At 34.3% G+C, this 24,359-nt stretch overlaps 1 protein-coding gene across 2 annotated transcripts in view; it reads left to right on the forward strand.

Moving 5' to 3' along the window:
• The window catches only part of DHX36 (DEAH-box helicase 36), a 49,095-nt gene that overhangs the window by 10,208 nt on the left and 14,528 nt on the right, over positions 1-24,359 (forward strand). For both annotated transcript variants that reach the window (XM_028103120.2, XM_028103121.2), the window contains exons 4-17: positions 1,542-1,580; positions 2,930-3,100; positions 4,685-4,764; positions 5,474-5,548; positions 5,690-5,856; positions 7,251-7,332; positions 11,070-11,210; positions 11,454-11,556; positions 11,912-11,999; positions 15,106-15,161; positions 17,038-17,102; positions 17,759-17,902; positions 19,349-19,466; positions 20,096-20,194. In XM_028103120.2, the coding sequence (XP_027958921.2) occupies positions 1,542-1,580; positions 2,930-3,100; positions 4,685-4,764; positions 5,474-5,548; positions 5,690-5,856; positions 7,251-7,332; positions 11,070-11,210; positions 11,454-11,556; positions 11,912-11,999; positions 15,106-15,161; positions 17,038-17,102; positions 17,759-17,902; positions 19,349-19,466; positions 20,096-20,194 (1,428 nt within the window). The remainder of the gene's footprint in view (positions 1-1,541; positions 1,581-2,929; positions 3,101-4,684; positions 4,765-5,473; positions 5,549-5,689; positions 5,857-7,250; positions 7,333-11,069; positions 11,211-11,453; positions 11,557-11,911; positions 12,000-15,105; positions 15,162-17,037; positions 17,103-17,758; positions 17,903-19,348; positions 19,467-20,095; positions 20,195-24,359) is intronic.

Consider the following 24,359-nt stretch of genomic DNA (forward strand, 5'->3'; position numbering starts at 1 on the left):
ATATTGGGTTGTAACTTTTCATCAGCATTTACATATTTAAAAAGCAAAAGAGATTAATGCTAGTTTCAAGTTTAATGGGTTAGTTTATATATAACATATTGAGATGGTTACATTTGAGTACATGAAGTACTTTTAGAAATCATTAAGTGATTTTAAATAATTTAAATATTATAATAAAAGAAAGTACTTAAGAAAATTGTGGCAGCTTGTTACTTCAAATTGCTAGAATTCATTTAAGTCATCATATTGACTGTCATTTTTTATGGTGCTGATGAGGATTACCTGATTGGCCATAACAAGCATGATGACTGTAGTTAATAATCTGCATTGTATATTTGAAAGTTGCTTAGAGAGATCTTAAAAGTTCTCATCCGAAAGAAAAAAAAATGGTAAATATGTGGTGATGAATATTAACTAGACTTACTGTGGTAATAATCACTTCACAGTGTATAAAGACATTGAATCATTATATTGGTATACCTGAAAGTAATATGTTATATGTCAATTATATCTCAAAAAAAATAGGGGATTTTTTTCAGTCTCCTGTTTTGACAGGTAGGCAAAAAATAAGGATGATTTTTCAAGAAATAAAAATTAGGAAAAAATATGATGGCAATAATGTACCAGATTACCTAGGACAGTTCTAATTTTATGTGGGTTTTTTTTCCATTTCAATAAAGGGAGTTTGTTAAAGCTGTGGTTATTTTTTTATACCATTGAAGTTTTTTCATGTACATAGGTCATTGTAAACCATAGCACTCCTCTAAGTGTATGTCATTTTTATGTAGTGTAGGTTTGAGATTCCATAAAAGTTTTCAAAATTAGAAAGACCTTATCAAACAAGATACAGGACTTAATCATTTCCTCTTTTTAGTATTCCAGTTGAAATTCACCAAAAATTTGTTGAGTAGCTTTTATGTGTCAGAAGCTGCTACTTGCTTTTTTTATAAAGGTTTTTCGTTCAGATTTCATGGCAACCCTATGATAAAACCTTTGAGGGATTCAGAATCCAAGTTTGACTTAAGATCACAGTTCTTAAATGGCAGTACCAGATTTTCCTGTTTCAGATATTACTTGTTTTAAGTTTTCTTTTATTCTCAAAAGTGAGTACCCAGAAATAATTAATCTGCTCCAGTGCCTAATGGATTAATAAATGGTGGATCGATGGGTGGGAAAATGAATGTGACATGGAAAACAAGTCTAAGATGAATATGTAAAATAAACAGAAAAAATGGTAAAAGTAACTTAGGGATTATAAGAATGCTATTAGATGACAGATCAGATTTCATTTTACTGCCACTTTAAGATTCTGTTGACTATAATAGAATTCTTTTTCAGTGTTTTCAAAAATAAAGGGGATTGCTAAGTATATTAGTTCTTTTTATAAAAATTCTTTTTTAAGTCTTGGTACTTGACATAAGCTGTAAGGTAATAAAAATGTTTTGGGATTCTAGCATATTTATGATATATTCTGATTACTATGATTATAATTTGGTTACGTTTCTTTTGTGAAGTTTAAAAATAGTCTTTTTAATTTTCAGCATTTCAGGGAAAAGCTGCCTTCATATGGAATGCAAAAGGTAAAATGAATATACACTATTTAATTTGATTTGCAAAGTATTTAAATGTAATTTTTAAATCTCTGTATCAAGAGAAAATGTAAATGGACCTTCCCCTAAAGGGTATTATTGAAAGTTCATTTTAGTCCTGAATTTTTGAAGGCCCAAAAGAAAAAATTGGTCATGAAACAATTTTCTGTAACTTTTCTCATTTCTGTCTATAATTGAAATCTTTAGAACTTCAAAAATAGAATTTTTATATATAAGTTAGTTTGGGGAAATACCTTTGCATTTAATTTGAGACCAAACATTTTAATTAAAATTGAGGCACTACTGAAAATAGTGCCTTAATTAATTTATTATCCTTTATTACGCAGTCACCTTAGAGAATAGTAGAGTCCCTTATCCTTCTCTGTTCTCTCAGCCTCACTTTGTTTTGGTTTTGGTTTGGTTTTCATAGCCCTGAACTACCACCTGCCACAGTGTGTCTTTCCCTCCTAGGCCATTTTAAGTTCTTGAGGACGGAGTGTTCACAGTGTATTAATTGACTTGGTACAGTGCCTGACATTCTATCAAGCCCCAGTAAATACTTGTTGAATGAATAAATCCCATACTGCTTCTCTGTATTTATAAGCTATCATTTCAGTGTTCGAACTTGGAACTTGTTCTGATATATGTAGTGTGTTAGAGTAGATGGAAAAATTTTTAAAGGTGGGTTTTCTAATTAAACTAGATAAAAGTAATCTCCAATACCTTTTTGACGTGGTAGGATGGTTTTATTAATACAGTGACTATTACTAATGAAAATATTAGTGTTTATAATTTTTAAAAAAGATCTTTCCCAAATAAGTTTTCCAGATAATTGAAGTTTACCAGTTTGATTTAGGTATTTAAAAATTTTATTGTAATTATCTGAAAGGAAATAATCTTAAGTTACACTCTTTCTTGTTCTCTGAAATAGTATACAAAACTTGTTCTGCAGATAAAGCCATATCGTATGAGTTGTGATATAAATCTTTAAGGTCCTTAGTGTTGTTTAGGTATTGGGATTTGTCTTGTACTCAGTAGCCTTACACATCAACATTCTTTTTAATTAATGTTCATTCTTACGTATAAAACTTACCGCTGTCTCTTGTTGGTGTGTTTTCCTTTAACAGTGCCTGGCTTTGTTCTTTTTATAATTTGGTGCTGCTTTTCTCTTGAAAGCTGGTGGATCCAGTACTCAAACTGCCAGCATTGCATTTAATGAAATTTTAAAAGCATTAATATGTTTGTTAAAAGCGATTACCTTCAGTTTGATAGAATTGTGATTACTGCCTTTTCAGGCTTCATCACCATATGTCCTTCACTTATTTTCCGTTTTGAAATAGGAATTGGTAAATATGATTGATAACCATCAAGTAACAGTAGTAAGTGGTGAAACTGGATGTGGAAAAACTACTCAAGTTACTCAGTTCATTTTGGATAACTACATTGAAAGAGGAAAAGGATCTGCATGCAGGATAGTTTGTACTCAGCCAAGAAGAATTAGTGCCATTTCAGTAAGTAATGTCTCACTTTTTAAAATCCCCCACTTTTTATTTTCCATTCTCCCAGTCAAAATAAACTGATTTTGAAGGTCTGTAGTGATTTCTTAGGTTTGGGATATGCTGTTATGAAAGTAAATATTTGGTAGTAAACACCAAAAGCTCAAATGATCTCTTACTGATAATAGGTGTTTAAGATAAATTAGAAATCCACGCAAATTTTATTATAAAACTAGAAGAATAGAAAGCTGATAAATCTTTATAAGATTATAAGCTCCAAAAAATGTCCAACCTGTAATTTTTATATATAAATTTCAATTATAAAGATTTATGGTTATGTTTACTTATATGATGGTGCTATTTATTATCTCTAAGTCATGTAATACAGAATCTGATTAGGAACTGCATTACCAATTATGGCAATATTTTGGAGGAAATATACATTTTAAACTGATTTCTGAGAAATACTGTTTAAAAAAGTACAGTAACAATCTTTTTGGTAGAATCATATTCCTAGGAATTACGTAAAATCACAGAAAAATAACCACTTTTGTCATAATACAATTACAGAGCTAGATTTAAGTAAGGTAAAAATATTTTCATTAATACAGCATTACCATATATATTGACAGTACAAAGATATGCTAACTAGGTTATTTTTTATTTTTCTAAGATCTGTTAGTATTTGAATGGGCAATTTAATAAGTAATAAAAAGTGAAATAATGGTCTTAAGTCTGTGAGTACAGGATATACTGATTGGAAAGTTTTACTTCTGAAGTATTTTCTTAATTACGCCATTTTCTGTTTCTAATCTCATAAATCACTGTTCTGTCACAAGATGACTGTTGGTTACTTTTAGTTACATAAATCAGTATTGGATTATAATAATATTTCATCAATTCCAAGTTCATCTTTGGCAGCCATAGCTTTTAGAACACAACCGAGAACCAGGAATTAAGCAACACCAGTCTCTACCAAGAAGAAACAAACAAAAAACTGGAGAAAAAAAGTATCAACATGTCTTTACCCTCAAATTACACACAGGTTTGATAAGTTTAGACCCATGATTTTAACTTTTTTTTTTTAAGATTTATTGTTTATTTATTTGACAGAGAGAGATAGCAAGAGAGGGAACACAAGCAGGAGGAGTGGGAGAAGCCGACTCCCCGCTAAGCAGGGAGCCCAATGCAGGGCTCAGTCCCAGGACCCTGGGATTATGACCTGAGCTGAAGGCAGACGCTTAACGACTGAGCCACCTAGGCGTCCCTAAGATTTTAACTGTTAATGGAAAAGTCAAAAGAAAGGTAGAATGAGTAAGAGCATGCTATAGAAGGGCACTTTGAAAATAGAGAGAATTTGGCCTTGGAGGGCTTTATAAGAGGAGATGAAAAGTAAATTTAAGAAGCAAGGAGTCTGCAGATTTTAAGGGACAACACACAGTTTTAGATCCCTGGGATTTTAGAATCTGTCTCTCTTTTTTTAACTCAGGAAAAACTGATGAACATTTTTTCAACAATCCCAGATTTCATGGATGTTCCAGATGTTTTTCCTAAAGGAAATTATATTTTCTTTGAAAATGTCTTTTATTTTGATTAAAGGTTGCAGAGAGGGTGGCTGCAGAAAGGGCAGAATCTTGTGGCAATGGTAACAGTACTGGATACCAGATTCGTCTCCAGAGGTAAAGAATGTTCACCTGTTGTGTACAGGTAGATTTTAGTGAAACTTTAAAGTTAGATATTCAAGAGAAAAATGTTCCCTGTTGTCATGCTGATTACTGTTAAAATTAACATTTAGAATAACTACAGCATAGAAGGCTTGCAATTCACTTTTTTAATCCAAACTCGTGTTTGGATTGCCTTTTTAAAATGCACTTTATATTGTGAAATGGCTAGAGAAATAACTTTTTGCTAGACGTACATTAGACCATCACTGCACGTGAAAGGAGTTGGTGTCTTTTATCTTTTGGTACTACCACCCTGACTATTGATTTTGGTATCTTTAACCCCCAATTCACTCCACTATATTTTTGTAGTCCTTTTCTGGAGCTCAAGATTCCATTTACCGTGAACTGACTTTCCGGTCACTGAACAAAAGTTTAGGCCCCTGAGTATTAAGTTGTTTTCTGAATGTTAATGGTTATGCCTTTAAGAAGACATCGTTAATGTTGTATCATGACAGTGAAAATAATGTGTAGTGAACTTGAATGTAGGATTTCACATTACTCTGTTGCAGTAGGCAGTCCTATGACCAAAAAATTAACTGTGAAGATTTTCACTAGAACTGTAAGCAGTTTTTAAATGGGAGCTTTTCTTTTAAACTTTTGTGGTACTGAATAATTTGTTAGTAAAGAAAACCAAAAACTGTTAACTCATGTCTTCCATTCACAGTCGGTTGCCAAGGAAGCAGGGTTCTATCTTATACTGTACAACAGGAATCATCCTGCAGTGGCTCCAGTCAGACTCGTGAGTATGTTTCACTTCAGGACAGACATTTAGTTAAACAGTAACAAAAAAATATTAAATTGGATTTTACTAATTGTTAAGGTAGAATGGTTCAGTTTTTATATTTTATACTAAGTTACATACTTCACATTTTTGCTGTAGGCATTTGTCCAGTGTTAGTCATATTGTGCTTGATGAAATCCATGAGAGAAATCTACAGTCAGATGTTTTAATGACGGTTATTAAAGATCTTCTCAATTTTCGACCTGACCTGAAAGTAATATTGATGAGTGCGACTTTAAATGCTGAGAAATTTTCAGAATATTTTGGTAAGTAAATTCTGTGATTATTGCTTTAGAAAGTTATCACAAAGCCACTGAATTTAGAATTAATTAAAGAAAAATCTAATACATTGCTGGGTACAAAGTAGTTAAAATGAAGGTTTAGCGATTCTTTTAAATATTCAGGAGAATATTTTAAGTTGTCTTAAATAGTTGAGACTACCTTTCTGGTTTCAACAGATTAGAGAAGTGAGCCTGTTTTTAAAAGGCAGCATCATCTGTGTTATAGCAAAGATACAAATTTTTGGTGCTACTATCAGATAATTAAGGTGGCATCAGCAAAGTCAAACCACAGCTTTGAATAATTTTTTGAACATTTTTTTGTGATTGTTCTGTGACATTTATGTACTATCACAGGCTAGGGTGGCAGTTTGCTAATAGTAATAGTACTGACCACTTACGGAACACCTTTAGTATGCCAGGTGTGCTTTATTTGGCACTTTGTCTTCATTGATCTTCGTAACACCTTATAAGGTAAGTACTGTTATTCCCATTTTTTAGATGTCTTTCCCAGTATGCCTTATAATGGTTGCACAATTAAGAGAGGGTTGTGAGGATTTGAAACTAAATTTGACTAGCTGTAGAATACATTTTTTTTTTAAATTATGCCTCTCTTGCCTTACAATCATGGGGGATGGAAAGGAAAATGGCGGAGCGGGGGATTAAAATGGGATAGAGCAATATTTAAATATTCTTGTATGCAGCCCAGTTGACCTTCAAAGATCCGTGAAATTCGTTGCTTGTATTATGTCTTTTATTTCACGTGTGTGTGATGAGCTATCCAGAACTAACATTGAGTAACTTGCTCAAACTTGGGCAAGGCAGAGCTGTGGTACCACTTCAGATAGTGTTGGTCTTTGTTTACAATGTGTACTGCTTGTTTTGCTTGGTATGAAATATAAGTAACTTTGAAGTAACAGTACTAGGAGACAGTTATTTTAGAATAGTAGGTAACAATTTAATATTTGTTAGGTCTTTATGTTTTCTCTTTTCCTGATTCTGGGTGCCATAGGAATAGTGCTTCTTAAGTTGATTTCAGTAAAACTTGGGTTCTGATGGTACCATCTTGGCTAATGATGGAGAGGAAATAGACCTCAAGTAACGAGTTTTGAGTCCAACTTAAAATGCTCTATTCTTGGATATTTTGGGTTACTTTGTAGAACTGTGAGGTATGTGTACGATTTAGTAGCAGTAAAGTGGTAGTGAGTGAAGAGTAGACTGCTAGTTCTCATTAAGCTCAGTATGAAAAAATAGGGTAGAACTATGAAAGTGCCAGGACCATTTTTGAACTTAAGAGAGTTATTGGTCTCTTTAGAGTCTATTGATTTTTTTTTTTTTTTGGAACATTTGAGTACAGATTAATGTTTTGTCTGCCATAATAGGTAACTGTCCAATGATACACATACCTGGTTTTACTTTTCCGGTTGTGGAGTATCTTTTGGAAGACATAATTGAAAAAATAAGGTAAGTAAATATTAGGAAATAAAAAGATATTAAAAAATACTAATATGTCACCTTTTGTTCTGTCAAAATTTAGTCTCAGACCCTCTTTTTTAACCATTTCCTTCTAAGACATTGTTTTTCTTTAAATCGGTGATTCCCAAACTTGGTTGCACATTAAAATCACCTGGAGTCTTTTAAAATCCAGATGCCCCATTCACACTCCATACCTTAATTACATTACAGAGTCTGGGCTGGTAGCCCGACATCAGAATTTTTTAAAGATCCCTGGGCAGCAGAGTTTGGGAACCTTTGTCCTTAGTGCTTAAACCTCTCTTCTGGTTCTCCTACCTGGTTTTCATTCTTTGCTGGCTTCCATTGCCTGCCTTTTAAATAGGATTTCCCCTGAGGGTTCTTAATTAGCCTTTTCCCAGTCTTTTATGGTTTCACTGTGCAATCCTGTTTCCGTGACCATAGTTCTATAGTTTTACAGCTTTCAGAATGGAAGCTCTTCCTGAACATTAAATTTGGGCTCAACTCTATACTCCGCAGCATTCTAGTACCTTAGATACCCTGAACCTCACATTTTTCCAACTAAAAATGTTGTCTTATATCCAAAGTTAAAACACAATAATGTGTCTTACAGTGGTTACTGGTATGATCCTCCACCCAGTGTCTAAGCTGTAAATCAGAAGAGCTAATACCAACCAGTTATGTACCAGGATATGTTAACTGCTTTACATGCTTAGTAACTAATTTAGTCTAAATCATTCTGTACTCCCACCTGCCCCACAATGCAAACCATGAGAGCTTTCTTCTTGAACATGCCTTCTCATTTTTATTTCTTCTACTTAAGGTCCTCATTTTCTCTTCTGTGCTAATCTTCTTTTGGCACTATGGTCTTCACTGTCACATATATGCGAGAGTGCTGTATAGTTTCCTACAAAATCTGGTTATGTGGGCATTCTCACCCTAGTCAAGCCTCCTTAGATTTCTCTTTAAAAACTTGTTTAAGGATCTCTGTGCTTTGTCATGGCCTGTAGCAGAATAGCTCAGCTGGTATGCCCAAATTATTGGTCCCTTTAATACTCGGGCCATTAGCTACTAGCAGCCTTCTTCAGGGGACTATACCAAATCATATTTGAATTTCTCGATGAGAGAAGGGCTGGGAAAACAGCCTGTCGGATTGGATTCCAATTCCTTAGCTAGTTATCCCAAGACTCTTTACAATCTGGCCCCGTCTTTTTTTTCTAGCCTTATGCATCTCATGGCCTACCCATGCTAAATGCACCATTCCCTAATATGCCAGCCAGTGCCCTTTCATTCAAGCACTTGGTGCTTTATTAAATGCTGGGTTCTCCTTTTAGACTTATATATGCCACCTTCTTCTCCCTTTATATATATAAACTCAGTTATGTTAAGAACAAATCCCAGCTTCACTGCCTGTTAAACCTTCTCTTAGCCCTCTCACAGAGTGAGTTGCTTTCTCATTTGGACTCCTGTATCACTTTTATCATCTCTCTTACAGTACTTACCATATTGCCACGTAGTGTATCTTTATATTTGCTTGTACTAGACTGCAGATTTTTGGACGTCAAGGATTTTGTCCTGTTCATCTCTGTAACTAGTGCACAGTACAGTGCCTGGCCTGTAGTAAACATGTGCATAAATATATAGACAGATGTAGAAACACTTGTGATGAGATTTTTCAAGACCACAGCTTACTTGTTAGGGAAAAAACCAGGAAGTGATAGTGGGAAGGTGAAAACAAAGATCCTACAGCATATTTTACATGGAGAAAAGCTGAATTTTGTGTGGACATTTATTTAACAGATTCTTATTAAACTTTATGCCTTGCACTGTGCACTAAGGTCTGAGCATAAACAAGGAAGGACTTGGTACATCTCCTCAGCTTATATGTAGACAGAGACACATAAGCTGTCACATAAAGTATGATTGACCTATTCCAGGGGAAGTAAAGAATGTACTGGAAATGAGATTATATAGCAGGGATAGACTGAGCAAGTCAGGAAAACAGTGAAACTCAGTAGGAAAGAGGGAAGTGTGTATGTCAGAGAAGGTAGAACATACTCTAAGTGTGAGAGAGAGTGTCTTGGTCTCCCATGCTCTGGTTTTGTCATCAGTGAGCTTTATTATGCATTCCTTCTTTGATTCCAACAATCGTCTCACTTTCTACTGTGGCACATTTACCAGTTGTTTTCTAATAGAATAACAGGTGACAGCTTGACAGCAGTGAAAGTGCTCTAAAGTTATTTAATGATGAATTGTGTTCTTAAGCTCCCTAGAAGGCAGAGAATGTTCAGGGAACTGTAGCTAAAGGGTCTCTTGAAGCAAAAAAGATGGTGTCTATGCACTTAGTCAGTCCTAAGAGGGGAGTTGAAGAAGGGTAGTCCTTGGACAGAAGTTTTCAGGCAGAAGCCCCCAGCCCTCTCTTCCTAGAAAAGCAGCTGTGCTACAGGGAAGTAAGAGGGAAGGAAGCAGGGTGAGATGATACAGAGGGTTGTCATCGGGCACTTGGGCTCTGGGGGGGTTGGAGCTTACTTCTTTTTTTTTTGGAATTGCTGGAAAAGGAGACAATTGTGGGTCCATCCTGCTGACTAGGACTAATCTCTGTCTCAGGTTGCCCTACCTCAAGTTGATGCCTCTATATGTATTGAAGACTTAGGGGAATCCTGGGTCACAGGTACTGAATAGGGAAGGGGATTAATACGGGTGTCTACTATGTGTCAGGCACTGTGCTTTATTTTATTGGATTTTTCTTTTATTCTCATGCCAATACAATTATAAGAGTATTAATTTCTCAAATAAGCAAACCAAAAGGTAGAGGTTTAAACCTTGTCTAAGGTCACACAGGTAGTCAGTGGCAGAGCAAGGACATCAGTTCAGTTCTGTCTAATTCTAAAGCTTATGCTCGAGGCCCCTCCCTCCCACCCCCGCATTGGATCTAGGTGCTCTTTCTTCCCTAGGCAAATTCTGAGGGGCTTTGGAGTTCAAGTGCAGTTAGTTTCTTTTTTTTGTCTCTTCCCACCCCCATGCCTCTTCAAGCCCACTTAAATTAGGTGGTATTCTTAGGCAGCTGCACCTGTTTTTAGTAGTCACTATGGTATGATGGAGTCATGGCATAATACTGGACTGACACTTAAGAGTACTGATCCTGACTCCACCGTTTAGCTTTGACTATAGGACTGAGCAGAATTAAATAGTTCTCAAGCATGGGTTTATAGGTCCATAGATAAATTATCTGAATTTCCTGGGGCACTAATTAAAATTCCTAGATTAGCAGACCCCAACCAGACCTGAATCCAAATTGCAAGGGGTAGGATTCAGGATTCTATATTTTATAAGCTCTCTGTGGGATTCTTTTGTGCACTCAGGTTTGGAAACTCTGTATTCAAAATCTGAGTCTTCAGCTAGGCATTTACTATTATTTGGATTTAATCTTAACTTTATGGAGCAAACTTAAAAGGTGAAAGTGACTCTACTGTTAATTTTTTTTTTTTGACTGCTAATGATGATCTAGTGGGTTTTATACACTTTGGTAGAGGGTTTTATATACTTTGGTAGACATCTAAAATGTCAGATTTTATATGTTAATGAATAGTTGCAAATATGTAATTAGCATTCACTAGAAAGCATAATGAAAATGTTCTTTAAAATCCAAATGTAAAAAGTCATGGATATTTGCTAAAACCAGAAGAGTTTCCAAAAAGTGAAGCTATTTGAGAATGTTTTTATTTTAGATATGTTCCAGAACAAAAAGAACACAGGTCCCAGTTTAAGAGGGGTTTCATGCAAGGGCATGTAAATAGACAAGAAAAAGAAGAAAAAGAAGCAATCTATAAAGAACGCTGGCCAGATTATGTAAGGGAACTGCGCAAAAGGTAAGTGGGTTTTTTGTTGTTATTTCTTTGAGTTTGTTTTAATTGGAGAGCACAGAGGCTAAATGACAAAAGCAGAGATTGTCTTTTTTGAATTTGTTCATAACTGTTGTTATTCCAGTCATTCTTTCCTATATGTTAATTGGTTCCCCATTTGCCGATTGAGTTCATTTTAAGATTTTATAGCAAGTTGAACCTTAGGAAACTTTATTAGGTATTTCATGATTTTCTATTTAAATTTGTTAGGTATTCTGCAAGTACTGTAGATGTTCTGGAAATGGTGGATGATGATAAAGTTGATCTGAATTTGATTGCTGCCCTTATCCGACACATTGTTTTGGAAGAAGAGGTTAGTTTTTTGTTTTTTGATGACATAATTTTAATTGTATTAATGTAACAAGACCCTGAAAAAAGAATAATTTTCTTAAATGCTTTTTAAAAAAAGAAATTGCTTTGAAACCAGAAATAGGAATCTCAAAATACCAAGATTTAGGCATTTGATCTATTTGAAGGAAAGACTAAACAAATGAAATATCTGGATTGTAAATCCTATTTTTTAAAAAGTGAGCTTGTATTCTTCAATTATAATCAGTAACTAAATTTCCTAAGCTAATAAAATTTTAATGAAGACTTAAATGTGCACAGAAGTTTACTTTGTGTTTTGTTACATGATTTTTTGTAATGGTTATTTCCCCGCCATACAGGATGGTGCGATATTGGTCTTTCTACCAGGCTGGGACAATATCAGCACTTTACATGATCTCTTGATGTCACAAGTGATGTTTAAATCAGGTATTACAGAAATGTATTTTATTGCAATTCCAAGAATAGTACTTAAATCATATGTAACATGGTTGTTTTCTTTTATTTCTAGAAGTATTGCTTTGAAGGCTACCTTACTTGTAGGAACTTGGTCATCTTTAAGCCCAGGCTGGGTTTTGTAAAAACTTGGATCTCTCTCTCTCTCTTTCTTACAAATAAAGTTCTAGGTCACAAGATGAAGGTGTTAGGTATATGGTAAAGTTTTTTGTTTGGTATTATAAGACTATTTTACCCCTTTTCCTAAATTTGCCTAATAATGTTGAACCCTTAAAGTTAAGATGTTGGGGCTTCAGGTGTTTTTTCACTCACTGCTGTATTTAGTTGGGCAGAAAAGAAGGTTGAATTTATCCTTTAGCTCAGTGTTTTCTCATCTTGGACTGTACAACTGAGTCACTAGTGGTGCTTCTTTAAAATTAGATACTCAGACCCCATCCTCACCTCAAATCTAAGAATGTGGCTTGCTTGAATATCTGTAGTTTTTAAAAATTCCTCAGGTGATTCTGATGTTTTAAAAGCATGTTTGAGAGACATAATCTCTTACGTCTTAGAGAAATACATGGGGCAGTTTTTCTCTCAAAAGATTCAACCAGAGCATTTTCAGGAATAATTGCTAACTTCAGATCAGTAAAATACAAAGCAAATTCTATTTAGTATTTGATAGTTCTGATTATAATTTCTAACCTTAATCTTTTGAAGTGCTTTTGACACATTTTTACATGACACTAAAAATATTTTGACCTAATTGTATTGGCTGAAATAGTAAAGCTGTATTTTTTTATTCTTTTGTTAAATCCCACTCTAGTAATGCCCTCCAGACGTTATCTGTAATTAAAGTTATTTACTGTTCTCTAGCTGGAAAATGTTTTTATTTGATTACCACGACTTCTCTATAATGAAAAACTGATTTCTCTTTTCCTGATCAGTGATAACCTTTCTCTATAGAAAAAGTGTAGTCATGATTAAACAGTGCAACTGAATTTTTTTTTTTTTAAACAACTGGAATTTTTTTTTTTTTTGGCTGAACCTTTTAATGTTGGCCCCTTTTACCCCAAAAATAAATCATACAGTAGTATGATCTACTTTTAATTTTAAAAAAAATGTAAGTATATGTATGTGTTTACCAAGAAAAATATAGGGAAGATATACCAAAATGTAATACTATAATTTCTGAGGGAGTGTGGAAAGGGTGTGATATTACAGTTTATTGTAATTGACTTTATTAACTTTCTAATTTAATTATTTTCAAGGAAGGAGGTATTAATTTACACTTTGACTACCAGCTCAATTCTTTTTAAAGATCTTTCCAAAGTTTAACAATGTTTTTTTCTCGTTATATTTTTAAAATTTAGGCCTAAATAATCAGTTATACTGTGTTAGCCATTGTAGAAGGGGCAAAAAATTGGTCTAACTCTATACCGACTGAAAGGTAAATCTTGAAACTCAATTTACTGAATGCTTACCAGCTTTCTTATTCTAAGAGTGTAGACTTTGTTCCCACTGACTACTATAGTTGCACAGTATCAGCACTATAAACTCTGTTTATCCCAGTTACAGTCTTCAACAGAATTATTTTTACTTTCATTGTTTTACCTGGCTGCTGATTTTTTTAACTTGTAATGAAACATTTTAAACTTACAGAAAACTAGTGGATCACAATGCACATCATACTCCATTGACTTCTGTGCAGCAATTATTTTTGTGATCTGATTTTTTTCCTTTTTAAAGTAAATTGCAGCTATCGCATTTTCCCAAAAAATATATGCATCTCTAAAACTAAAGACAATTTTCTATATAACCACAATTTTCTATATGAAAATACCTAACTCTTAAAACATCATCTAATAATCCATAATCAGATTTTCTCCGGAAAGTGTCTTTTATAGCTAGCTTGTTCACACTACAGAAAAACGGAAACCAGATAAATCTTTTACCCTAGATAATCACTTTCATACCCTCTTCACTTTCCTCATGGTAATGACTTGTGGAAAACACTAGGTCCACCTAGACTTTCTAGATTTGTCTGAGTCTGAATCCTTACAGTGGCGTTTCATTTGATCCTTTCTTACCTATACTTTTTATAAACTGGAAGTTACATCTTAAGGCTTAATCCAGTTCGAGAAATATTTTTGGCTTGAGTATTGATTGAGTTGATGTATTTCATATTGTGTCAGAGATAAGTAATTGAGAGCATTCTTTTTAGCAGTGTCACTTGCTTGGCCACTCTTTACTACTTTTTAAGATTTATAACCCTTGTTTATAGGGTCCTAGAGTCTGGGGACATCATATCTCCTTTGAATAACAGTAGTTTTTTTCTGGGGAAATATAGCTATCTTGAGTCATTTGGACACTTGCTAGAGATTTAAGTGAGGTTGCCTTTTTTTGGTAACCATAGCTAAACATGAAATCTACCCTTTCTTCCTTAACACTCCCTCATTTCCATCACTGATACTACACCAGACTTTCTCCCTATTTGCTAATAACCTTGAAGGGCATGAGCTATTTCATTTTGAAACTTAAAAAGTGGGAATATGGTTTCTTACATTTCTATGAAATTATGTTTAAAAATGTTGGGTCACTTTTAGAATGTATTATATTTAACCAGTGCTGTTTCTATTATTTTTTTAGCATAAAAATGGACATGGAAATTTCATAAGTAATATGCTATAAAAAATGACATATTCTCTGTTAATTAAAATAGTGAGGATCACCCAGAGTCTATAAACTTATATTTATATTAAAGCAAAATTTTTGGGTCTTCAGTTAAGTGATGGGAATGGAGTTTTAGTGATGTTTTTCTAGCATAACTTGAAGACTGCTTCTAACTTTAAGCATTCTTTAGGAATTTGGGGAATATGCTTATCAATGTGCAATAAATTGACAGTAAAATGTGAGCAAGAACTTGCTGGAGCACTAAGGAAAGAAGAAAATAAAAAGAATAAAGTTGCTCTGATTATACATAGGAATATAAATTAAGAATTATGTGGCTTAGCATCTCAACTCATTGTTCCATGTCTGTCTGCTGGAGCTTTTCTGCAATAATTTATCTTAAAGTTTAATTTTCTTTTTAAATTTTCAGACAGGTTTCTTATTATACCCCTACATTCACTGATGCCTACAGTTAACCAGACACAGGTATGTTCTTAAATTTATTCCCTCTCTGTCTTTCAAATTGAAACAAGCTTTAAGGGCTGCTTATTGTGTGTTTTATTTTCTTCTGTTTTTTTGAAGGTGAATTTTCAAGTAGTAATTCATATATAAAAAGTACTTCTTTGAGAACCTTTGCAAATGAGTCTTCAGGGGATAATTGCACAAACACTTGAATAACTGAGGGTAATTAACAAATATAGTTTTGTCAACATTAGGGAAAGTTTAAAGATTGGTTTCACCAATAACTTGTTTGGGTTTCAATTATCTGTGGCATACTACAGCTTGATGTTTGAGATTTTGATTTAACAATTAGTATATTTGTAGGTATGAGATTTCCTGTTTTATCAGTAATACACTGTTATGGTTTTGAATGTTTTGTCTTTGTCACATTCAGGGCTATCCCTAGTTAGATGAACACTGCATTCTCAAAGGCAAGATAGTTTTCAGGACTGCAGTGTTTGTAGGCCCAGGTAGTATGAGATGGATCAGAAGAAAATCTGTCTTCCCTTCTACTTTTTCCACTTCTAAGAATATATCAAGACAGGGTGGCTGGGTTGCTCAGTCAGTTAGGCGCCTAACTCTTGATTTGGACTCAGGTCATGATCTTGGCGTTGTGAGATCAAGCCCCACGGCGGGTTCTGCCCTGAGCCCTGGGCTCTGCACTGAGCATAGAGGCTGCTTGAGATTCTCTCTCTCCCCGCTGTTGAGCGCGTGCGTGTGTGTGTGTGTGCCTGTACTCACGTGCTCTTTCTCTCAAAAAAATATAACAAGATGTTTTTATTGAGGCACTTTTAATATCTTTTCTGCTGATACCATAGTCTAACTAAGGCTTAGCCAGTTTAATGAGATACAGAGTGCATACCTAAAGGAAGACAAAAGAGAGAAGACTCTTAATTCCAAAGACCAGACAGAAAAGTATCCAATGTGGAAGTGCTTCCTCTCTGACATTGTAATAGCAAATTATGTATTCCTTTGCTAGAGATTACATGACTAGATTGGAAAACATTTTCTCTTGAATACCATTTTTATAAATGAGACAAATTTATGCATTTCTTTGCATTAATAGCCAAGTGGTACTTGACTGTATGTCTTCTATTTGGCTGGCTTTGTGAAGGGTGCTGTTTGTAGGATTCAGCATTTGAAGATTTATTTTTTTTAGTTCATTCTGATTTCAAAAGCTTATATACAGTGGTACAACCAGACATGCATTCTGTTGAGTTTGGCATTTGCCTGGTGGTTTGGTGCCCTTAGCCATATAGTTTTGGATAATGCATAATTCTTATTGCTAAACTAAACTCTCTCTCAAAAGATTGACTACACAAAAAGACATTTATGCTTTTCATCTTTTGTTAAAAAAAGATTCTGTAAATTCAAATAATCATATTTCTTTTGAAATCTTGTTTGTGATAAGGTTCCAGAATCTGGGAGAATTGGTTTGTTTTACCAAAAGGGAATTTTATAGTACTGAAAATGATATATACCTATAAAATATATCTACAGGGGCGCCTGGGTGGCTCAGTTGGTTAAGTGACTGCCTTCGGCTCAGGTCATGATCTCAGGGTCCTGGGATCGAGCCCTGCATTGGGCTCCCTGCTCGGCAGGAAGCCTGCTTCTCCCTCTCCCACTCCGCCTGCTTGTGTTCCCTCTCTCGCTGTCTCTCTCTCTGTCAAATAAATAAAATCTTAAAAAAAAATAAATAAAAAATAAAATATATCTACACATATTAGATGCATATGTAAATGAATGAACATAGAATGCTAAAAATGAACAGTATCTGTAGGTAGAAGTAATTCTTCTAATTGCAAAAATGATGTATTAGAAATTAATTACTTTTGGGGTTTTGATTTATTCATTCTTACAGGTATTTAAAAGAACCCCTCCTGGTGTTCGGAAAATAGTAATTGCAACGAATATTGCAGAGACTAGGTAAATATCAACTACTTATGATTGTATTAGTTTTGAGCCCCATAAATTATTGACATACCCTACACTCTTCTCTTCAAAAGATATTTCATAATTTCTCTACATAAAGATATTTTAATTTAGTCATGCATTGAGCATAGGTTTTTGGTTTTGTTTTTTAATCCTTAATGGTTCAGCCCTCTTTACAAACAGCCTTTTTAGTGTCTTTTTTTTAAAGCCTTAAGAAGCGTGGGAGTGAGGTCAATTTTGGTTTTGCCTTTTTCTGGTTGGGGGTCGTGTTGTTTGATAATCAGTTGTGAATAGCCTTTAAAATTTCTTGTATTCCCTTGGAGGTATTAATTTGTCTATACAGTCATTGAAACAGATTTTTCTGTGGAAGCTGATATTAAACCATGTCACTGGGACCCACAGAGCTGGGTACAAAAAGTACTTAAGTAAGCTGTGAAGTTTGACTGTGGGCAAATAAATTCTTCATGTGGTCTGTAGAATTGGCTGCCACTGCAGCTCCTGATGCTGTAGGTGCTCGATGCCTGCAGTGTTGGTAAATGTGGGAATAATGGTGCAGTTTGGTCAATAAAAAATTCTTTAAAATCTCTATCTGTAGGCCCTGTTAGACGTTTTATGTGCTTTAATATTTCATACGTCTATTTTCCAAACAGCATTACCATAGATGATGTAGTTTATGTGATAGATGGAGGAAAAATAAAAGAAACACACTTTGACACACAGAATAACATCAGTACAATGTCTGCCGAGTGGGTTAGTAAAGCTAATGCCAAACAAAGGAAAGGTCGAGCTGGAAGGTAAGAGGAATCTTTGAAAGCTGTTTTAATCATAGTTTCTTTGGAAAAATACCTGCCCAGTTTTCTATTTCATGATTTTTTCTACTTTTAATTTCTTTAATATAGTTAATTAAAATTAATATTCTTTATTCTTATTCTGTTATGTATGATATTGTTTCTGTTCTTTTTTTAAAAGCACATATTACTAATAATCATGATAACTAGTAATAATATTTGAATGTCATGTTATCTCCTTAACACTTTGTATGTATTAACTTGCTTAATCCTCACTACAAATGCAATGAGGTAGGGTATTGTCCCCATTTTAAGGGTATGGAAATTAAGGTGTAAAGAAATTAAAAGTCACACAGCTGTGTAAGGAGCAGATTCAAGATTTGAACCCAGACAGTCTGACTCCAGTCTGGGCTCCTAATCCTGTACTTTACAGCTATACTGGTTTTTCACTATTAGTTACCAGTGAAAACCCAAGTAACATACCTTTACCTCATTGATGTGGTGGTAGCATAAGAAATAAAAGCATCTCTTTTAATGGTAGGAAAAATGATTTGCCTTTAACACAAATAATTGCACTTATTGTTCATCTTAATGCATACTTCACAGTATTTTTACACCCTTACTCATGAGTGGTAGAATCATGTCTGGAATTGTAGAAGAGTTTTTCTTTTGCCTCTTACAGGTGGAACAAAAAGGTTTCCATCAATCTTCAGCTATTGACTTAAGGAAAGGAGAATTGAAAGAAAACTTTATAATTTTATCAGTGCTTTGTTTTACATTTGTACGTAGTAAAGCTCTGACTCACTTGCTGTAATCTTTGCAGATCATCCCATTATAACTTGGAGACAGTTTATTAGATTATACAGTTGGTGCTGTTAGTGCAAAGTCATGACTTATTCTAAGAATTGTACTCTTCTTACCAGCTATTGGGGGATAACTTGATTTCAGGATCCACCAAGACTAAGGTTTTCTCATTCAGGCTTACCACCACTGGATACTGATTCAAGAAGTATTCACCATTTGGTACACTTCTATATATGAATAGTAAACATACTACCCTTAGGTTTGATCCTTAAAACAATTATAGAAATAAAGTAAACGAAGTATTATATTTATATATATTTATATTTCATCTAATTTTTCATTTCCCGCTAGCTTGGTAGAAGTTAACTATAGAATTACAGTGTTTTAATTCAAATGGAAAATAGTTCCTTGTAGGGTCTATAGATGTAGATTCCTTTAGCAAAGCCTGATCAATAATTATTTTGAAGGCCAGGGCAAACTATATTACAGGGTCATCAGTAGGGGCGTTCATAAAAATGAAATAAGTTAGTGATGGTGTAGCCTACATGAAATAGATATTGGTTACTTGCCCTGGAGCTTCCTATTTTCTCTGGAGTGCTAAAAAGTCATTAGTAATGCTCTTATTTATTTATTTATTTATTTTTAAAGAGTTCAACCAGGTCATTGCTATCATCTGTATAATGGTCTTAGAGCAAGCCTTCTGGATGACTATCAACTGCCAGAAATTTTGAGAACTCCTTTGGAAGAACTTTGTTTACAGATAAAGGTAAATTAGGTGGGAGAATTAAGGAAGTAAATGGAGGGTAGGGTTGTAATTTTCAACATTAGTATAGAAGAAAGTAGTGTATTAATCTGTGAGGAAGAATTATTACCATGCATTTGTCTTTTTTGTGTTAGTAAACTGTTTTTAAACTTCTTCAGATGTTTACTAACCACATTTTTATCATGTACGCTCTAGAACCATACTGCCTATGTTTGAATCCCAGCTCCTCCCCTAACAAGCTAGTTCTGTTAGTTGGCAAGTCATTTAAATTAAGCTTTTATAAAATTCTAAGAACAGTGCCTGGCAAATAGTAAGTGTTCAGTAAATGTTAGCTATATGTACGTTATGACATCATAAGGTGTTATCCTTCATGATAAACTACTCACCAGTTTTCACCACCTTCTATATATTTTGATACAGTTAACCTTCTTATTTTGAAGATAATTGGTAATCACCTTAATTGTTGAGATTTTAACCAGCTACTTTTCCCATCAATATAGAGTTGGTGAGTGAGAGAAAGTAGTAACTTGAAAATAATGTATGGGTTTGATGCTTTATTCAAGTGATTGACAGGCAGGACTAAACTGTTAATGACAGTATATGTATGTTTAATTATATTTGTCTTCCCCCAGATTTTAAGGCTAGGTGGAATTGCTTATTTTCTGAGTAGGTTAATGGATCCACCATCAGATGAAGCAGTGTCACTCTCCATAAAACACCTGATGGAACTGGTAAATTTTATTTTTTTAAAATTCTAATGTAGATTTATAATGTTAGTGCACATAAGCCACCTGATTAAAAAATTTACTCTCGTTACTGCAAGGTAGACCAATGAATACATAGTGCCAAATTTGATTTACTCTTTGGCTGTTCAGCTCAGTGTATGAAATGTGAATTAGATATAAAATGATAACTTTGTGATAGTTTTATTATTCTGGGCTCTTTCCACATAATTTTTTTCATTATAGGCTTGTTTTAAAATTACATAAAATCTTGATATCTTTCAACTTACTGGTCTTTGTCTTCATTTGTATTCTTCAAATGAATTTGGTTGGTTTATTGACTCTTCTGATTAATGTTTTTAGAGCTTTTGTCAAATTCAAGTAACTTAATGACAGTATGGACATCTTACAAAGGCAACTCTTGTATTTTTGAAAGAACATGAACAGGTGCCTTATATTCCCCTGCCTGTCGTTTTATTCTTAGAGTTTTTTTGGTTTGTTTTTAGTTTCTTTTTATGAAGTCAGTGTTTTGAGAAACTAGTTTCAGTGTCCTAGGCAAGTTACTGAGTTGGTAGCCATCCCTGCACAAGACTGTGTTGAGAAGAGTCACAGGACTGGCTGTGAGTTAGTGCTCAGAGTGAGGAGAAGGCCACTGTGAGGTAATGCTCAGAGTAGAGAGAAAGTGGTTCAAGCTGTGCTGTTCAGTAAGGTAGCCACTAGCCACATGTGACAATTTAAATTTTGAAGTAAATTAAAATTCAGTATCTCTAGTCACACTTGTGCATTTCAGATGCTCAGTAAGCACATGTGGCTGGTGGGTATCACATTGGACTGCACAGAAATAGAACATTTCAGTCATTGCTACAAGTTCTGTTGATTAGTACTGTGTTAGAGGTTGCTGAAGATGTACTTTACATATTTCAGTTTTATTTAAGCCATCCACAGTTAATTTTGAGAATTTGGGCCATATCAGAACATTGTAGTAGCTTTTGACGTAATAAAGTTGTTTAAATAAAAAAGCATTGTAAATTATCTTGTTGGAATATGTATTAGATTTAGTGAGGTTGTGAGTGCAGTTTTACCACTGTCTTCCCCTCCAGGCTTTTACCTAATAGGGCTTTGCTGCTTTTTTATCTAATAGAGTAGAGCTAGGTGGCAATCAAGAGAATCAACTTAACTATTTATGGTAGAGATGGACAACCAGAGGATAGCTGGACTCTGAAGCCTGAGTAGATGACTTCCTCTCTCTGAGCTGAATTGAAGAGCCAGTCTTAGCCATTTGCAGGCAACAGAATCTCATATAGAGGCCAGCAAATCCTTGCCAACAGTAGGGTCTGAAGCCTGCATTTTGTTTTTAAGTTTGTAGTTAAATTCCAGTTAGTTAATATACAGTGTAATATTAGCTTCAGGTATACAGTATAGTGATTCAGCACTTCCATACAACACCCGGTGCTCATCAGAAGTGCACTCTAATCCCATTCACCTGTTTAACCCATCCCCCCACCCACCTCCCCTCTGGTAACCATCTGTTCTCTATAGTTAAGAGTTTGTTTCTTGGTTTGCCTTTCTCTTCTGTACGTTCTTTGGTCTGTTTCTTAAATTCCCCATATAAGTGAAATCCTATGGTACATGTGTTTCTCTGACTTATTTCACTTAGCATAATACTCTAGTTCCATCCATGTTGTTGCAAATGGCAAGATTTTGTTCTTTTTTTATGGCCGAGTAATATTCCATTCGATATATATACCATATCTTCTTTATCCATTCATCAGTCAGTGGACACTTGGGCTGCTTTTGTATTTTGGCTGTTGTAGATAGTGCTATAAACATTGGAGGGCAGTCCATGTATCCCTTTGAATTCGTATTTTTGTATTTTGGGGTAAATACATAGTAGTGCAGTGGCTGGATCGTAGGGTAGGTCTATTTTTTAACTTCTTGAGGAGCCTCCATACTGGTTTCCAGAGTGGCTGCACCATTTTGCATTCCCACCAACAGTGCTTTGAGGGTTCCCCTTTCTCCACATGCTCACCAACACCTTTTGTTTCTTTTATTGTTGATTTTAGCCATTCTGACAGGTATGAGGTGATAGGTCATTGTAGTTTTGATTTGTATTTGCCTGATGATGAGTGATGTTGAGCATCTTTGCATGTGTCTGTATGTCTTCTTGGAAAAAAATGTCTATTCATGTGTTCTGCCCATTTTTTAATTATTTTTGGGGGTGTGTTGAGTTTTATGTTATTTACATATTTTGGATACTAACCCTTTATCAGATATGTAATTTGCCAATATCTTCTCCCACTCCAAAAGGTTGCCTTTTAGTTTTGTTGATTGTTTTCTTCGCTGTGTAGAAGCTTTTTATTTTGATGAAGTCCCAATAGTTTATTTTTGCTTTTGTTTCCTTTGTCTCAAGAGACATATTTAGTAAGAAATTGCTACAGCTGTTGTCCAAGGAGTTACTACCTGTGTTCTCACCTGGGATTTTTAAGGTTTCCTGTCTCACATTTAGGTCTTTAATCCATTTTGAATTTATTTTTGTGTATGGGGTAAGAAAGTGGTCCAGTTTCATTCTTTTGCATGTTGCTGTCCAGTTTTCCCAACAGTTTGTTGAAGACTTTTTCCCATTGGATATTCTTTCCTGCTTTGTCAAAGATCAGTTGACCATATAGTTGTGGGTTCATTTCTGGATTTTCTATTCTGTTCCCTTGATCAGTGTGTCTATTTTTATGCCAGTATCATACTGTCTTGATCACCACAGCTTTTGTTTTATAGCTTGAAGTCTGGAATTTTGATGCCTCCAGCTTTGCTTTTCTTTTTCAAGATTGCTTTGGGTCTTTTGTGGTTCCCTACAAATTTTAGAATTGTTCTAGCTCTTAAAAAATGCTGGTGGTATTTTGATAGGTATTGTATTAAATGTGTAGATTGCTTTGGGTATATAAATATTTTAATGATACTTGTTCTCCTAATCCATGAGAATGGAATGTTTTTTCATTTCTTTGTGTCCTCTTCAATTTCTTTCATCAGTGTTTCATAGTTTTCCGAGTACAGATCTTTCACAACTCTTTGGTTAGGTTTATTCCTAGGTAATCTTATTTTTGGTGAAGTTGTAAATGGAATCGATCCCTTAATTTCTCTTTCTGCTGCTTCATTATTGGTGTATAGAAATGCAACAGATTTCTGTATGTTGATTTTGTATCCTGCAACCTTACTGAATTCATTTATCAGTTCTAGCAGTTTTTTGGTGGAGTCTTTTGGGTTTTCTATAAAGAGTATCATGTCATCTGAGAATAATGAAAGTTTGACTTCTTCCTTGTCGATTTGGATGCCTTTTATTTTTTGTTGTTGTCTGATTGCTGAGGCTAGGAATTCCAGTACTATGTTGAGTAACAGTGGTGAAAGGGGACATTCCTGATTTGTTTTGAAGGTAGAGGAAAAGTTCTGTTTTCCCCTTTTAGGATATTAGCTGTGAGATTTTCGTATATGGCGTTTATTATGTTGAGGTATGTTCTCTCTTAACCCTACTTTGTTGAGGATTTTTATCATGATGTTGTATTTTGTCAAGTTTTTTTTTCTTCATCTGTTGAAATGATCATATGGTTTTAAAATTCTTTTATTAATGTGGTGTATCATGTTGATTGATTTGCAAATATTGAACCACCTTGGCAACCCAGGAGTAAATCCTACTTGATCGTGGTGAATGATTCTTTGAAAGTATTGTTGAATTTGGTTTACTAGTATTTTATTGAGACTTTTTGCATCCATGTTCATCAGGGATATTGTCCTTATAGTGCTCTTTTTTAGTGGAGTCTTTATCTGGCTTTGATATTAGTGTAATGCTGGTCTCATAGAATGAATTTGGTATTTTTCCTTTTCTATTTTTTGGAATAGTTTGAGAATAGGTATTAACTTTTTTTTAAATGTTTGGTAGAATTCACCTGTGTAACCATCTGGTCCTGGACTTTGGTTTGTTGAGAGATTTCTTATTACTGATTCAGTTACTTTGCTGATTATTGGTCTGTTAGAGTTTTCTGTTTCAGTTTTGGTAAATTTATATATTTCTAGGAATTTATCCATTTTTTTCCTGGTTGTCCAATCTGTTGACATACAGTTTTTCATAATATCCTCTTGCAATAGTTTGTATTTCTGTAATAGCGGTTGTTATTTCTCTTCTCTCATT

This window comes from Eumetopias jubatus, unplaced genomic scaffold (assembly GCF_037043125.1).
Source record: "Eumetopias jubatus isolate StellerSeaLion01/CBP00866 unplaced genomic scaffold, mEumJub1_p1.0 scaffold_1, whole genome shotgun sequence".
NCBI lineage: Eukaryota > Metazoa > Chordata > Mammalia > Carnivora > Otariidae > Eumetopias > Eumetopias jubatus.